This window comes from Apteryx mantelli, chromosome 4, assembly GCF_036417845.1.
Source record: "Apteryx mantelli isolate bAptMan1 chromosome 4, bAptMan1.hap1, whole genome shotgun sequence".
In the NCBI taxonomy this organism is placed as follows: domain Eukaryota; kingdom Metazoa; phylum Chordata; class Aves; order Apterygiformes; family Apterygidae; genus Apteryx; species Apteryx mantelli.
The window spans coordinates 52,604,379-52,620,171 of NC_089981.1; the positions used below are offsets into that span (position 1 = coordinate 52,604,379).

The following is a 15,793-nucleotide window of genomic DNA, read 5'->3' on the forward strand; positions in this document are numbered from 1 at the left end:
TTGTTCAAGTTTGCTGAACCAGGTCAGGGAGCAAATCATGCTATAAGGACTTGGACACAGAGAGAGGATCAGAGCTAGGAAGGGCAACTTCTTCTGTTGCCACAAGATAGAACAAAGTCCTGTAAGGATATTGGTTGCTGCATACTGTTGTATCTAAAGCTGTGCTCACCTTTCCTAGCTGCAGATATGCCAAGTAAAGAAGTTGCTAGTCCATCTGCAGTAATTTGGAAGTACAAAGTCTACCACTTTAGCAGCTCTCATGAATGACAAGCATTGTCCTGTTTATTAAGCTCTCATGGGTTGCCAGACTTCATGTAGTAAGTAGTGACCTTTTAAGTTTGAGCTCATCCTTTACTATTTTATCAGCTAGGCTTACATGGCAGAGTTTGGAGGGAGCCTTCAACTATTGTCCTAAAATAATGCAGAATGCCCCATTCATCTTGATGAACTATCTATTAAATCCTTAAGCTTGTTGCTTTCCCCAGGCAAATCAGTGTTTCAGTCTTTCACCCTGGCTTTCCTTACAAGAGGAGGGACGTGGCTGGATTATAGTGTACACTTCTCTACACTGTTCCAACTAGGGAGACAAGCCTCAGGAAGGATGGTCAGAACTAAAGTACTTCTCTCCAGGCAAGTCAGGCCTGAGCAGATGCTCAGTGAAATTAGAAAGACAAACTTCCTCTTTCTCAGCATACATTGGAGAAAGTTCTGAGCTAAGAAATATTTCAGAGTCTCCAAGGAACTTTTTAAATCCTCTCCAAATGCAAACAAAACACTGTGTAGGACTTGAGCGGGGCACTTAGCATCATGGAGTGTGATATTACTTGGCTGATCAACCTGGACAGTAAAAATGCATGTAGAAAAAGTTAAAGGTTTTGAGTTTGCTTTTCTTTTTTGTTCTTTTACTCTCCAGGAGACAGAGACCAATTCACCTCAGTTTTGACATTGATGCTTTTGATCCCTCACTGGCTCCAGCAACTGGGACTCCTGTTCTAGGTGGCCTAACTTACAGAGAAGGCATGTACATCACAGAGGAAATACACAACACAGGTAGGAGTTGACCAGCAGTATTGCACTAAGCCATGACGGGGGAAGCTGCAGAGAGCCCACATCTGTTATGTTTTTCCTGCATAACTAGATGATAATATGAATGTAGCCTAAGTTAAGTGTCTGAAAAGTCAATTCAACCTTCAATAAGAGGGGGGGGGGGGGGAAGTCCAATGACTGGGCAGTAAGAGAGGTGTTGGAAGCAGCTTAACCATTAACACCTTCTACTTTACCAAAAATAAGTGAAATACAGATATATTAACAATTCATGCTAAAAGTAATGTAATTATACTGTCTCCTTTTTCTAAATGCATGAGGCTAGATGAAAAGAGGGGCACTGGATGCAGGCACTTTTAAACACTTTGGAGTTTCATTCTAGGGCTAAAGAGCTAGCAAATCGAGGTTTCACTAAGTCTACTACAGTCGACAACATATGAGGATTTCCTCCTTATGCCATGGAGACTTCATTTAATTTCTTTAAACAAAGAATTCTTTGTAATAGAAGTTAGGATAGGAAGAAGAAAAAAAACAGACCTCAGTAGAATCAAAAATGGGATGGCAAAAATTAGTATGTAAGACTATTTTATATCCCCTAATTTTTGGACTGGGCAAAGATAGGATTAAAAAAACCAAATGGGTTCCTTTCATAATTGCAGTTGGAGCATCAAACTTAGTTTTCATGAATACTAAAAGCATGGATGAGTGAGGTAGTGACAATGCAGAAAAGAACCAAAGACAACCACAAAATTTTGTCCAAGAATGACAACCTCTGCCCTCACTTGAAAGCCAATTTTACTCATCAGATAGGTAAAGCAGGTCACAAGTTCAAATATCAGACTTGCTACAAAGAATGAAATAGGTGTTCCTGGATTCTTCCCTGTTTCATAATAACAAAGCTGCAAATTATTTTCACAGGAATGCTTTCAGCTGTGGACATGGTAGAAGTCAATCCACTGCTCGGAGCTTCTCAAGAGGAGGTGAATGCAACCGCTAGTCTTGCAGTAGATGTGATAGCAGCGTGCTTTGGGCAAACAAGGGAAGGGGCACACATTGCTTTTGATGAACTCCCAACACCCAGTTCTCCAGATGAATCTGACAGAGAAGAGCAAGTGAGGATTTAAGAGCCCAAAGTGTTGGGTACATTGGACATTAAAGAGCTCTGCTGAGGCACTTGAGTGAATAGATTGACTGTCAACACTTGATAAATACTGTACCGTCTCAATTTTTAAATAAAGTAGCTTTTCCACTTGATCAGTGGCTACTGTATTATGTACCAAGTTTTATTCATTTAGTTAGTTATGTATATACAAATTGAGACCATAAAACATTTATTACCTTCTTATTAATCTTACCAGTAGTTCAAGTCTGTCTGTGCATTTTCCTCTTACTCCCATTCAGTGTCTTTCTAGAGTTAGTACAGTTTCAGTTGAACATGCTGTCACATGAGATGGTTCAATCCTTAGACAGTCAAAGGGAGCAGACACCCCATTCCATTCCTCAGCAGTAGAAAAACTCATCTCAGCCATGAAAATTCATCTGCTGCGAAAGAATTTGTAGTAGACCACACCTCCCAGGATGGCTAGTTCCAGGATGATGATGATTGACAGCAACAACTTATTTGTGGTTACTCTAGAGTTTAAAAAAAATAAATTTGATCACCATCTTACCTTCATTAAGGCCAGAAGGCACTGTTTGAATACCTGTTAACAAGCAGGAAAGGGCAAGCTCCGTGTTTTTCCTACTGTTTTTCTGGAAATTCTGCTTAAATATTCTACTTCAATAGCAGTAGCTCTGTTCCCCCTCCCACCCCCCCAACCAAGTACAAAGAAGGTAGATCAAAGTGCTCTACATGTGCCTATTAGTTCAATTAAGCAAAAAGGGAAACATAAGTTGAACTTTTCCATAGGAGCTGAATGTGCCAAAACCCACATTGTGGTGCTTTTACTAGAAACTGTAGCAGTTGAAGTAGAACTATAAAACTTCTGAATAATATTGCACTTCCCCTATTGAAAATTACACAGTTATCATAACTTCTCTTAACAACAGGTATACAGGAAAGGTTGTTAGAATAAAAGTACATACTTGAAACACACTTCTCCATGTACTGGTTTATAAGGATATTTAAACCACAGGAGTTAAGAAAATGTGGAGACATTTAAGCAACCAAGGCCTAAGTCATCAAAACAGTATATGGTCAGGCTCAGAGTTTCTGGTATGACAGTTTAGCTACTCTAGAGCATTACTGTGGGCTAAACAGATTTGTCTGCGTCATCCAACAGCTAAATCATTTAATGCTGTAGTGATTTATGGCACAACTTCTGACCTTAATAACAAAGCATTTCATGAGAAGGTACTATATTTTAGCAATTCACTATAACTTGCTTATGTCCAAATCCCTCCCCCCACAGTTTATCATGCATGATGGTTAAAGACACAATATTATCCTAAATGAGCAGCACAAATTCAGTAGTGTTCAACTATCATGTACTTCACTGAGTAGTTACTAGAGAGGAGAAAACATGAATTATCATCTATGCATTTGCACTGCACTCTGTTTACACACTCCCTGAAACCTCCCTGCAGATCCAGCTGACACTGTATTCCTTATTTTTTGCCTTAAATTAGTAGGCAATGATACTACCTCCTGAGTAACTGCTCTGGTACAAGTCAGTCATACTACTCACCTCCTGGACATAGTACGCAGAATCTTACGACTCTTGCTTAAGTTTTCACTTGTATTCACCAACTAAGAAGAAATGAAAGTTATTTACCAGTTAAGTAAGTATACACCAACTCTGTAAAGATGCACCTGCAGGCAGTTGGTATTGAAATGTTGCAATTAATAACAGATTCAAGGCTAGCCATATATTTTCAAAATCCAGAGACAACATTATTGTTCTCCAAGTACAATACAGCTGAAGACCTGGAGAGCTGTCTCATTACTAAGGAAGAAATAAGACGTCCAGATACACTTTCCCATAGATACATACAAACATTATATGCAATTTAGGATCACTTTCTGCCCCCTTAGCTAACCTAAAAATATTGGAAAGTTGGTATTAGTTCCTTCTATTAAATTTTGTTTCATTCATTATTCAAGTTGTCAATACCAGAAGAAAAATGGTATTGGCAAGTCCTTCCCTAGCGCACTTCTAGAACTTTTTGAAATGCTATTATGTTTCTAGCAAGGAACCATTTTGCACTGGTAGGTCTAAGTTAGCCATTAGATTTCAACTTCAAACTGTTAATAACTAATCCATTTCAGCTTTGTAGTGCTCAGAAATGAATTGTTAGGTATTTGTCAGTCAGCTATTAAGAAAGAAGTAATTAAGGTAGGTTATGGACAACTAAAAAAAGCCGTTGTCTCACACACAGACTGAGGACTCATGATGTGTGGTCACTGAAGCTCTCCATGTAAGACTTGGTCAGTCCACTTCCAAAGCTTCAAGATAAGTGAAAGGCAAGTCAGGTCATTTACCATTACACCACACAAGACACCTGCTTGCAAAATTCCCCTTGTAGTTTAAGCTCCTACCCTCAACTGCAAAACTGGCCCTGTAGGTACATTTATTTTGCACTGAGATGCACTGGGCCAAGTTCAGAAGAAAACTACCAAGTCCACTTCATGCTGGATTTTGGATCTTTGCTATGAAAGAACCAGCAAGAAGAAAGTCTGTTTCTAGTTGGTTTGTGTGTGTTTTAATACAATTCAGCAATACAATGTATAAAATGCTTATTATAAAAAGCATAGTTTCATAAATAATCTCTGGATAGACTGATATATTTGAAGGACTATAATACTTTTTTGACAGAAAAAAATTGGAAAAAAAAAAAAAACACCTACAAACCTTGAGACCACATTTCCTTTCCTAGCCTCCAACCCAAATTTGGGAGCAGGGCAAATCAAATTCTAACTGAAAGTGAAAAACTACTTAAACGAAAAAGCTACAGTCTTTGTGGCAATGAGTATGGATAACTCCTGAGAAAAGGGGTATGCTTTCTGTTTCGGCTGCATGCACTTACTTGTCTCAGTGTCCCCCTGCAAGTCACTCACCTAAAAGATGAGTAGATCAGGAGGATGAGGAGCAGGCATCCTGCCTGATACCAACATTTAGAGGAACTTACTAACTGCCTTCCAAATCTAAACCATTACCATTAATCTTTACGTGCTGGGCAATATCTTAGCATTTTTGATTAGATCAAATTACTGCTCTATTTTGAGGAGGTACTGTAGGTGTGGTTTCTTGTTACATAAGAGATCAAATTCTTCTGTGTACTCACTCTCATTTCATCACTGAAGCAAACAGTATTTTAGGGATAACTTTTCAAAGGCAAGACTAAACTGTAGTTGTGACCAAGTATGCAAAAGGCTCAGGTTCTTACTTACGTACTAGAAGTGCTCTCATTTACATCCTGTTGTGGGGAATACAAAATCTGTATACTTTAAGCCATTCTAAATTAACAAATAAGGTACATTTAGATACTTTCTTTAACAAAAATATCTTCAGAGCTACGTGTTGTGAACAGGACCTCATGACATTGCTAAAGAATTTTTAATTGTGACTGAGTAGTTTATAAATAAAGTTGTGTTATCAGTAAGTTGATCCGGTTTTTATTTAAATAGTTGCAGTGTCACAGAAGATCAAGGATCAATAACGTGCATCTTATGTCACTGATTAGAACAAAAAAAGCAAAATACTGTCAAGTTAATTGAGCTATTCAGTCTTAACATCGCAAACAAGTAACGGTCAAGCCTGCCAACCAGCAGCCACCTGCTATCGCTTCTGGTGTTAATGGTTTACACTCTCAATAATTCTAGGAAGCCAACAAAATCAAGCAAGAGTGAGCTGGACTCTGCTCACTTTAGTACTTCACCATAAATACTATTCTAGCTTTGTTGTATGCTTTCAAATGTAAATCTCTAAGGGTTCTTGCCTTCAATAGTCAGTGGCCTAACCTGAACAAGTAAAGCTTTGTTGCTGATAATGGAAATACCCATGAACGTGGGTTCTTTTTTGAACATGGATCTTCCTTAGGGTGAAATCTAAGCACTAGAAAACATCTTTTCTCATGCAGTGAGCTCATTCAACACAAAAATCTGTGAATTAATCATTTCAGAGCAACTCACCTCTCCAACAATAGTTTACTCAAAAGAAATGCTTTAGGATTTGACATCAAACTTTCAGACAATTTGAAGCAATTTAAGCCATTACAGTTTTAAGTTATTCATTGCTGAGCCACTTCCCCTACTGGCCCCAAGAGTCTAAGAGACCTACTGAGTCTCTAATCAATCAGTTTAAAAGGCCGGCTAACAACTAGTTTAGCTTCTTTCATCAGGCTTAAATAGCCACAATGAGAATAACATCAGCATTTGTATTTTGGGGAATCACTAGTACTGGGTTCAAAAAAATCAGAATAGCTAGTTCATTTCTGCAGTCTTCTCTCAGTGGCAAGTACTTGTTACTATGAGAATTTAAACTGCATTGGGATAACCAAAATGCACGTTCCCCCTCCATTAGCAGTCTACAAGTCTGCGTTCCTCTTTCCTTCCTCACTGAACCCAGGCTTTTACACATTTTACTGAATGTCTGGCTCACGGATTTCATTCCTATGAGCCATGCCATAGGTATGGGAAATCATATTGTATTGCCTGTATACCACAGAAGCAGCTTGGCTATACTAGGGCAGAGTGGTGCAAACTCACAGTGCTGATGTTCAGATGCTAGTTTTGTGATGTCCCCTTGCAAGCTACAGAAAAATAGCAGCAGTATACAGGTCTAAGCACCTAGTCATGCGCAGACACTGTAGCAGACATTTGGCCGTCATTTGGGTACTTCCATAGTGTTTATTCTCCTTCTATGAGCCCAGCGCAGAAATGTGACAACCTGGATTTGGTCTGTAAAAACATCAATTGGATTACCATGTCCAGGGAGGTCTCCAGCAGTAATTACTGGCACACAGTTCCCACTAAGCTAACATCAGGTTGTTCCAGTACAATGCCCACTGTTTCTCTCCTTACTCTGCTCTTGGTGCGTTCCAGTTGCTCTCGCTGCTCTCCAAGTTCTTCAATTATATCAGTACCAATCTGATCTGTTTCAGCAGCAATTCGGTGTGAGCGCTCAATGCTCTGAGTGGCTCGGTTTAGGCTGTCTGTCCCCTGGAGAAGCAGCACCCTCTGTGACTGCAGATTAGTCTGAAAAATAAAGTGTGCCTAACTATTAGACATAGAAATAGAGATGCATTAGGCTTCTGACATACTAAAAAGTTAAGATGTGATTCTGTCGGACATTCATTTGTATTAGTTGTAAAGACTTCTTAGGTTAATGGATGTAGCCCAGTTAATTTTGAAATAGTTCTTGTTCACTTCATAAAATCATGACCAAATATGATTCAATCTTGAAAAAGGATGCACAGTTAAAGAGTTAAGACATTTAGTTACAAAAACTGACTTTTTTCCCCCCCTTTTCTCAGTAATTTCCTTTTCTACCAAGGGATATTTACATGAAAATAATATCTTTGCTTTCCAGGTGCTAACTTTTCCTTTTATTCATATCTAAACTCAGTCTTATTTGTGAATTCACAATTGGTTGCTGGGGGAGATCATTAAGAGTTTACACAGTCAAAAGCATTATGAACAAACAGCACTAGCAGATGGACTGCTAAGTAACAAAGATCCTCTTTTCACGGCAGCAGCTTCAGCTAAAAGATAAAAAATGTTTGCTGACCTTGGAGCCAAAAGGAAGCTCAAAATAAAATATTTTCTTAAACCTCAGAAAGTCTAATCTACCATCCTGCTCTCAGGTATTATAGAAGAGGAATCAAATGACAAAATTTACCTAGCTACAGTAGAATGAGATATAAAGAAAGAGCTACCCTGAAAGCTTCCTTATTTAAGAACAAACAAGACAACCCCAACTCCATGAAATTTTTTCACAGATCACAGCACTTGCCTTTGAAGATGGCAAGCAAATTCAGTCTCAGTAGCTCAGATATATCTAAGCAAATTTGGTAGTAAGCAAAGAAACTGGCGTATTTCTTACATTGTAGTAGCATATCCATAGTGAACAAAGTGCTAGAGGATGACTTCTTAGGTTGTCTTTAAACTAAGATTGCTTAAAAGAGAATTCTACCAAAGAACCCATATAGTGCATGTGAGTCACACACTTGGCTAATTTTAGAGACTAAAACTACATCAGTCAACAGCATCACTTCTGTGCTTTCAGTGCTGCAGGGAAATGATTAAATAAAGCATTTCAGTACATGCAACTAGTCTCTAATATTCGGGTTTTAAAAAATATGCCCTGTAAGATATTAACCAGATGATACCCAAAGAGTACTATTTTGATTATAATAAATCATTATTTTAGATCAAAAAAAGCTCTCTCATGAATTCTAGGTGTTCTTTCTCCTCCCTGAGATATTCATTTTACATGCAGAGAGATACACAGGGAGTTATGCAAGCACAGAAACTAAGTAGATTAAAGTAGAAACATTATAAATAATACATCTGGAATTATTTTCGTTAACAATCACAGAACTTTAAATACAATTTATATCTAATGCTCACACTCTGTTCGTTTTCTGTGGAGAAGATTCCATATTTTATATCTCCTTGACTTCCAGGGCCCAATCCCAAATCTGTACTTCTCATCTCTCTCTGGAACATGGAGAGGTCTCTTCTGTAAGCCCGGATTCTGCTCATCATTTGGTTGCGGAAAGGCAGAGGAGCATATTTCAATTCTTCCTCCATCTCCTGCAGCTTTAATGAAAGAAAACGTGTTCATTTTTTAAAGCACCATATTTATTCTTACCAACAGCCATACTCAAAACTCACCAGCACATGAAGGAATTCACATATTTTAATGGGAATTGGAGGTGGGGAAGGGAAAATTAACCCCAAACTATGTACCCCTCATCTAGTATCAAGTATACCATTCTGTTTAATGTTACTCAATGCACATGGATAAATTTATGCCAGATTTACAGTCTCTTGCATCACATCTTAATGACCTAAAGAATTTTTCTCTAAGATACTAAGTTTGAACTTCTCATCCCATCCTTTAATATCTTGCCGTTTAGCATGTTATTGGCACCATCCATAGTTTGATTTACATTGTCATATCCTATTTCAGCAGCATGTGTGAGTTTTGTTAAACAGCAGCTTACACCAGGAAATCACTAACTACGCAACACTTCAAAGAAATATTCACTGTCAAGCTTAATGCTGGACATCTTCTGAAATGTCACTCTAACTTCTAAATTTGCACTTTTCCCCTTCACATTGTTTAAACATTTGCAGGACAAGTATCAGCTTCCCACCATACCCATGTAATAGAGCTCTGTTGCATAGATAGGCATGCCACCAAAGTCATATGCCAAATGTCCAGGCCTGACTACTGGAGTTAGGATTTATAAACCCTGAGATTTTACAATGCATGAATTTTCACATAAACTTTTGGTGACAGCTGTTACAAATTCAGAATGCTTAAAGCTGTCTCCCAATATGACTTCTACACCTTATACATCATCAGAATCTATACACCTCAGTCTGGTGCAGTTTCTGGTGCAACTGCTGTAATAAAACAAACAAAATACAACACTCCCCAAATAAAAGGTATATTATACTGCTAACAAATATTTCATTATTAAGAAAAGGAAGTTTAATCCATAATATCTTGCCTAAAAAGACAAGTCACAGGTATTTTTGCATTATTTCATGTCACCTGCTGTCCGTGAAGTCTGTATCTTTTTACTGCTCTATACAATAGAAGTTTCATATATACAAAGTCCATGTATTTAACCATCATGCAATTACAGAAAGATCAGATGGGTTAAGATCGCCATGAAATAAAGACAGCAGAAAAAAGACAAAACAGAAATTCACTATGTGCTTTTGGCAGTGTTCCCTACAATCTCTAACATTTTTAACTGCACTGCTATCACTCTCCTTCACTCAACAGAGGGAAGCGATACACAAATTGAGCACTAATAAATAAATGTGTGTGTGTGTGTGTGTGTGTGTGTGTGTGTATACTCGCACTCACGACAGTCTTGGCCAACAGACACATTAATCGGATCAACAGATGAAACAGATAAAAAAAAACACAACTCACGTTTCCCTGCCAGCATAAGTACTTAATGAAAGTAAAATTTTGAAGTATTGCCCTTTTTAAGGCATCAGTGTTTCAACCAGTCACAGAGGCCACAATTCTAGACTTAAACTTACCGTTTCATTTGCTTCACGCTGTTTCTCATCAAATTCTCGAACTAGTTTTTTTCTCTCCTCTGTTGAAGAAAAAGAAGTATGTCAGATAAACTATAAATAAACTACAACAGAACTCAATCCACTATGGACAAGGAAGCTGACTACAGAAAACCCAGGCCAAAATTTACCATGAACAGGAACAGTCTGTTCTTATGACAACTTGAATAGGTTGGGGGCAGTGGGAGGAACCACCCTTCCACAGGCTAGCCACTAGCTTTGATGGACAAAAGAAGTCATTATTCAAACCTGGAATATTTTTCTGACCTATTATCCTCAACGCTCTACTCCAAGAATTGCATTGAGAAACAAATAACATGAAAGAGTAACAAAGAGGATGTGTTGGTAAATATCTCAAATGTTTCTTATTTTTGCATAAATTCTGCAAGATTGCTGGAGCTGAAACTTAATTTGGAATTGGACAGAACATGAAGTCAAGCTACATTTCCAAGTGATCCCTGAAGTTTCCAGCAGATACAATATTCTGCATTCTGGTAGTCATCTAATAAAGTTATGCGGTAAACAGGATAAGCATTCTAAAGCCCTTTGAAATTAAAGATGCCATCAAGGTATCAGATCAGGTCCCCACATTAATGCCCAAATGCTTCCCTCTTCTGAGATGAGATCAGTTGCTTGACTCAGCCAACAAAGCTATACATTTTAAATGTTTGAGATAGTCATTAGGTAGTCACAGATGTGCTAACATCCTCGTACCTAGGGCTTTGGAGGCCAAAGAATTGCCTTTCAGTACTGTTATATTTTTTAAACAAAACCTTAAGATATATTTTGCATCTGTTAAAAAACAGCATCAGCTATCAGACCTTTCTAATACCCAAGATGAACAAAAGCAGTATCAGGGAAGCAGAATTCTGAAATACCTCATATCTCAATGGAACAAAAATAAATGTTTTATAAGCTTTTGCAAAAGCACAAAAGAAGACAGACCACCAGAGGAGTCTTCTAACTTACTGCAAAATTAAACCAAATTCTATCAGAAATCTAATAAATATGCAATAGCCTAATTCATCTCTCTCTCAGGAGAGAGCAATTCAGTCTTAAATAAAACCTTGGGTAGCAAAAAATGCAGACAGTCATGTTGGTAAAACTTATCTAATTTGATTAAACTGTTTAGATAATGTTATGAAGACACCGTTGTAGCAAAAAAGAACCTGACTTTATAATAACTTTTGTTAATATTGTCCTCTGCATGAAAAGCAGTTTTTAAAGCACTAAGCTCTCAACAGCTGGATAGGAGAAAGGTTTGAAGTGATCAAAATATTGTAATATAGATCCTCTCTTATTTAGAGAAAAGTATATTTTAAACTGATCCAGGCTGTCTAGAATGCTTTCTTATAAATGTGAAAGGGAAAAAGTTTCTAGATCAAGGAATTTGTTATCTTGTTGACAGAGAATGGAATAGCATTTCCAAACTGTGTCCCTTAAAGATGGCTACCAAAGGACTAAAGATTGTCTTCCCTAGAGTTTTGGGAAGGTGTCAGACATCTTAAAGGACTATGTAAGATTTCTTTTATTGTCTCCTGAAGTTCTCAGGATCAGATATCTCAAGAGAGAGAGACATGCACACCCCATATGTACTGGAAGCAGACAAAGCACACTAGCAGAGCAGCATGCCTTCACCAGATAGAGAAATTCCTGACATATCTTAAACTCTTGCAAATTCTATCCAAAGTATTATGTTTTCTTTCCAGCAACAGATTTAAAGAATAAGATCATCATATTAAAATTTCACAGCATGTCTGAAATAATCAGTTTGTAATTATCTGTAATCTGTTGAAAAATCTGCAAGCATTGCAAAAACTGTTTCCTGTAAATACTGTTTATGTCCATTGCTCAAGACTATTACAGTTCCATGGAGTCTCGACAAAGCTCCACTTTACCAAAAAACTCATCACTCTCCTTTCTACAAGGAAGTGAGGATCTCCTAGAAGGAATTTATATTCTTTTAATATTATAAATATGCAATTAAATTACAATATAGAGCATTCTACTTCTTGTTCTATGGTACTTTTCAACATAAAGTAATGTTTACCGATGTTCTCAATAATCTCAGAGCTCTTCAAGTAAACAAGGATGCAAGCATGGTATTTTCTCATTCTTTTCCTTAAAGTCAGGTAATAAGAGTCAGATTCTGCATTTCAAGGCAGCAGAGACAGTCACCCTCCCATAAAACCATCTCCAAAAAATTTTATGCAAACAATATCCAGATTCAAAGGCCATTCTCCAAGAGAAGGTATGTTTTTTATTCTTGTTGACTGGTAGTGAAATTAAGTTAGCTTTGAAAGTTGTAATTTGCAGTTTTGAATGTCCTTCTTACGCCAAGTTTTCTGGAACCTTGATAATGAGGACTGTGACCCTGAATTTAACTCATTACTAAATGGAGAGCCCGATAAGAAATGGAATATTAAGTTTTTCAGAGCATGTGTTATCTAGCATGCAGAGGGGTATATTCTGAATGAACCAATTTTTTTCAGGATTTGTGATTTTATATCTAAATACACAGAATTAAGCAATTCTGGGGATCCCAAGACTAAGCTATCACAGAGCATGGCTTATAACCTCTACTCATTCTTCTAGTACAGAAAAGAAACTGGTTGCAGCAGTTCATGATAATTACGTATCACGTTTCTCATTTTAAATAAGTATTTAACCAAAAAGACTCAGCCACATTGGTAGAATTCTCCTTGTCAGATCACTTCCCTTTCTGGTTCTCAGAACACAACCAAATATTAAAAATTGAATTAGACACTACCAAGTCTTTACAGAGAAGTGTTCTGTCAGAGAGTGTTTTAACTGCTAGTATGAGCTCCATTACTTAGCAAAGAATTCCTAAAAAATTAGATTTTGTCTCTAGCAGAACTTTGTCTCGTTTGCTTCATATTAGATTTTTTTCTAGGCTGTGAGTAGGGCACAGACCAGACTTTTAAAACAATCATTTAAAATAGGAAATTTCACTGGTAAGTCTATGAACAGTTTCAGACAGATGTACTGCTAAAAACAGCTTCTAATTCACCTGAGGTTTTGTACTTAAAGCTTGAAGCAAAATAGCAACATTGATGAAAGAAATGCAATTCAGGCAGTTCACTTAGAAACAACACGGAAATATGCCAAAACTTTTAAATCCAGGTAAAGTTCTAGTGCCACCAAGTAACAACCTCTCCACTGAGATGAGACTGAGGCTGAAAGCCCAGCACCAGCACAGCAATGCTTGGCTGCAGAGCTGAAATTTGCCAGGCAAGAGGAACTGCTCCACAGGAGGAAAGCGGCACACATGCCGACCTGTTCGCATATTTGGGGCTTTACATGACCATGCCCAATACTCAACAGTAAAGCTACCAGAAAACAGCAGGAACGGGAAAATGAGACACCGCGCAGCCAGAGCTGACAGAGCCACTGCAGCATGCCCTCCCAGGAGACAAGCCAAGCAACAGTCGGGGGGGGGGGGGGGCGGGGGTCAGCTGAAAGTGATGCACCAACTTCCTGCAATTGTCTTAACAAACTCTCTCCTTACATAAAGACTTTTACAGAGACTCTGTTTTCCGGTTGTAAAAACGACTTTATCTACGAAAAAAGCAGCCCAAGCTTCCTGCAGCTGCCCTGTCCACAGGCCCCAGCTACGTGGCAGGGCAGCCGGCCGGGAAGCACCGGCCAGGGGCGAGCAGAGGGGCCTCCGGGCAGGGAGGAAGGGGGGCAGGGACGAGCCCCGCAGCGACCAGACCCCGCCACAGCGAGAGAAACGGCCCCTCTCTGGCGGAGGCGCTTGAGCGCTGGCCAAGGCCCTGCTGCCCGGCCGGGCCCGGCCGTTGGCCGCGCGCGCTGTTCCGCCACCGTCACAGCCCCTCCCCCCAGCTACGGGTAACGGCCGCACCCCCCCCGCCGCTCTCCCCTGCTCACCGGCCGCGCTGCCCCGCAGCCGCTCCGGCACCCCCCGCAAGTCTCCGTGCAGCCCCCGGAAGATCTCATGCAACCGCTCCAGGTGCTCCGAAGAGCCAGAGCCCCGGCTCGCCATGGCAGGCAGCCGCGCCCCGCCGCCGGCTCCCGCGCCCCTCGGCCCGCACGGTTACCGCGGGGCTCGACGCATCGCCGCTTCCTCGCGGCCGCTTCCGAGCCCGGCGGCGCCGTGGGCCCCCGCTCCGCATCGCTGGGCGCCCCGCAGCGCGGCCCGACCGTAAAACCGCCCGGCGCCGGCGGCACCGCAGACAGCGCCCCCCCAGCCTGCTCCCTGCGGGGCGCGGCCACCACCCGCCCCGCGAGAGGGCTGGCGGCGGCACCGGCCGCGGCCGCCACCCACCAGCGGCCACGGGGCGCATCAGGCGCTGCCCCGGGCACTCCCGAGGCGGGGCGCGGGGCCTCGTGCCGCGCACTGCATGCTGGGGCGCGTAGTCTGCGCGGGGAGGCGGGGTGGGCGCTGCCGCGGGACCCTGGGCGGGGGGGGAAGGAGGCCGTTTTCCCTCTCACTCGCAACTCAAAAATGGGTGAAAAGCCCTGCTTAAAACGGTGATGGACACGTCTTCAAGGAAGTTCAGGTACAAGGTGGCAAAGCAATTTGGTGCCCCAGACCTTTTTTTTTTTTTCCCCCTCCTTCTTTTAACTCTCTGGTTAGGGTTGAGAGTGAACATCTGTGAACTGAACATGGACTTGGAGACAGGAGCATTTCACCCAGCCCTTTATACGTGTGGACATATGTGTACATAATCATTTCATTCATTTCTCTAGGGTTAATATCATAAACTTAGGAATGAGGTTAAGAAAGGCTCAAGAAAGATAAATGACCTTGCTTTGATGTTTTGAATAACTCTTCCAGACCACTCCTGAGCCTTCTCTTCAGGTATTTCCTGGCAGAATAATTGGAAAGTGTTATTAAGACAGCAGAACTATTGTTTAAAATTGTTCAGAAGGACAAGGGTCAGAGATGTGTACTCTATAGGGAAAAAAACACTATTCTGAAGGCATAGAGCAGCTGGCTTTATACTATGAGCTGATATTTCAAGTAGGGCAGTACATTTACAGCAAAGAGCTGAACATGAATCTCTGTGTGGAATTCCTGCTTTGCCCAGTCGGGTCTTAGCATAGTAACCAGGCTCCATGAAAGAGGCCTCAAGAGCAGCTAGCACAACTGAAGTTACTTTCACCAGACAGGAATTAAGTGATACTAGTGGGTGAAACGGGGGCACTGCACGCGCATGCGGGGCGTGTGCTGTCTTGCGGATGTTGCTCTGCGGGCAGCACAGAGCCGCGCAGCCGGTGCCTGATGGCCTGGCTGCCCAGACCGTGCAGCGGGCTCTGAGCCCGAGGGATGCTCAGGGCAGCACTGGGGCGGCCAGCCCAGCTGCCGGCCTGCTCCTCCACAGCCAGGCCGCTGCTACGGCACCAAGGCAGGCCAGCAGAAAAGGGCGGCGATTTAAACGGAATCACAGAGTGTGGTAACTTAAAGGAAAATCTCAGGGAGACACTGGTTTCTTATGC

At 40.8% G+C, this 15,793-nt stretch overlaps 2 protein-coding genes across 6 annotated transcripts in view; one reads left to right on the top strand and one right to left on the bottom strand.

Moving 5' to 3' along the window:
• Positions 1–2,298, top strand: part of ARG2 (arginase 2) — a 25,085-nt gene extending 22,787 nt beyond the window's left edge. For both annotated transcript variants that reach the window (XM_067296594.1, XM_067296595.1), the window contains exons 7-8: positions 914–1,050; positions 1,963–2,298. In XM_067296594.1, coding sequence (XP_067152695.1) covers positions 914–1,050; positions 1,963–2,168 — 343 coding nt within the window. In that variant the 3' untranslated portion in view covers positions 2,169–2,298. The remainder of the gene's footprint in view (positions 1–913; positions 1,051–1,962) is intronic.
• VTI1B (vesicle transport through interaction with t-SNAREs 1B) overlaps positions 1–14,459 on the bottom strand; it is a 21,209-nt gene extending 6,750 nt beyond the window's left edge. The window contains exons 1-7 of one of the 4 annotated variants that reach the window (XM_067296598.1): positions 14,222–14,459; positions 10,274–10,332; positions 8,615–8,806; positions 7,067–7,240; positions 3,732–3,793; positions 2,400–2,676; positions 2,055–2,139 (exon numbers count right to left, since the gene is read on the bottom strand). In XM_067296598.1, coding sequence (XP_067152699.1) covers positions 2,580–2,676; positions 3,732–3,793; positions 7,067–7,240; positions 8,615–8,806; positions 10,274–10,332; positions 14,222–14,336 — 699 coding nt within the window. In that variant the 5' untranslated portion in view covers positions 14,337–14,459 and the 3' untranslated portion in view covers positions 2,055–2,139; positions 2,400–2,579. Of the gene's footprint in view, positions 1–2,054; positions 2,140–2,382; positions 2,677–3,731; positions 3,794–7,066; positions 7,241–8,614; positions 8,807–10,273; positions 10,333–14,221 lie in introns of those variants that run through there. The other 3 variants (XM_067296597.1, XM_067296599.1, XM_067296596.1) reach the window with 3 other exon arrangements.
• Positions 14,460–15,793: the final 1,334 nt, after the last annotated feature.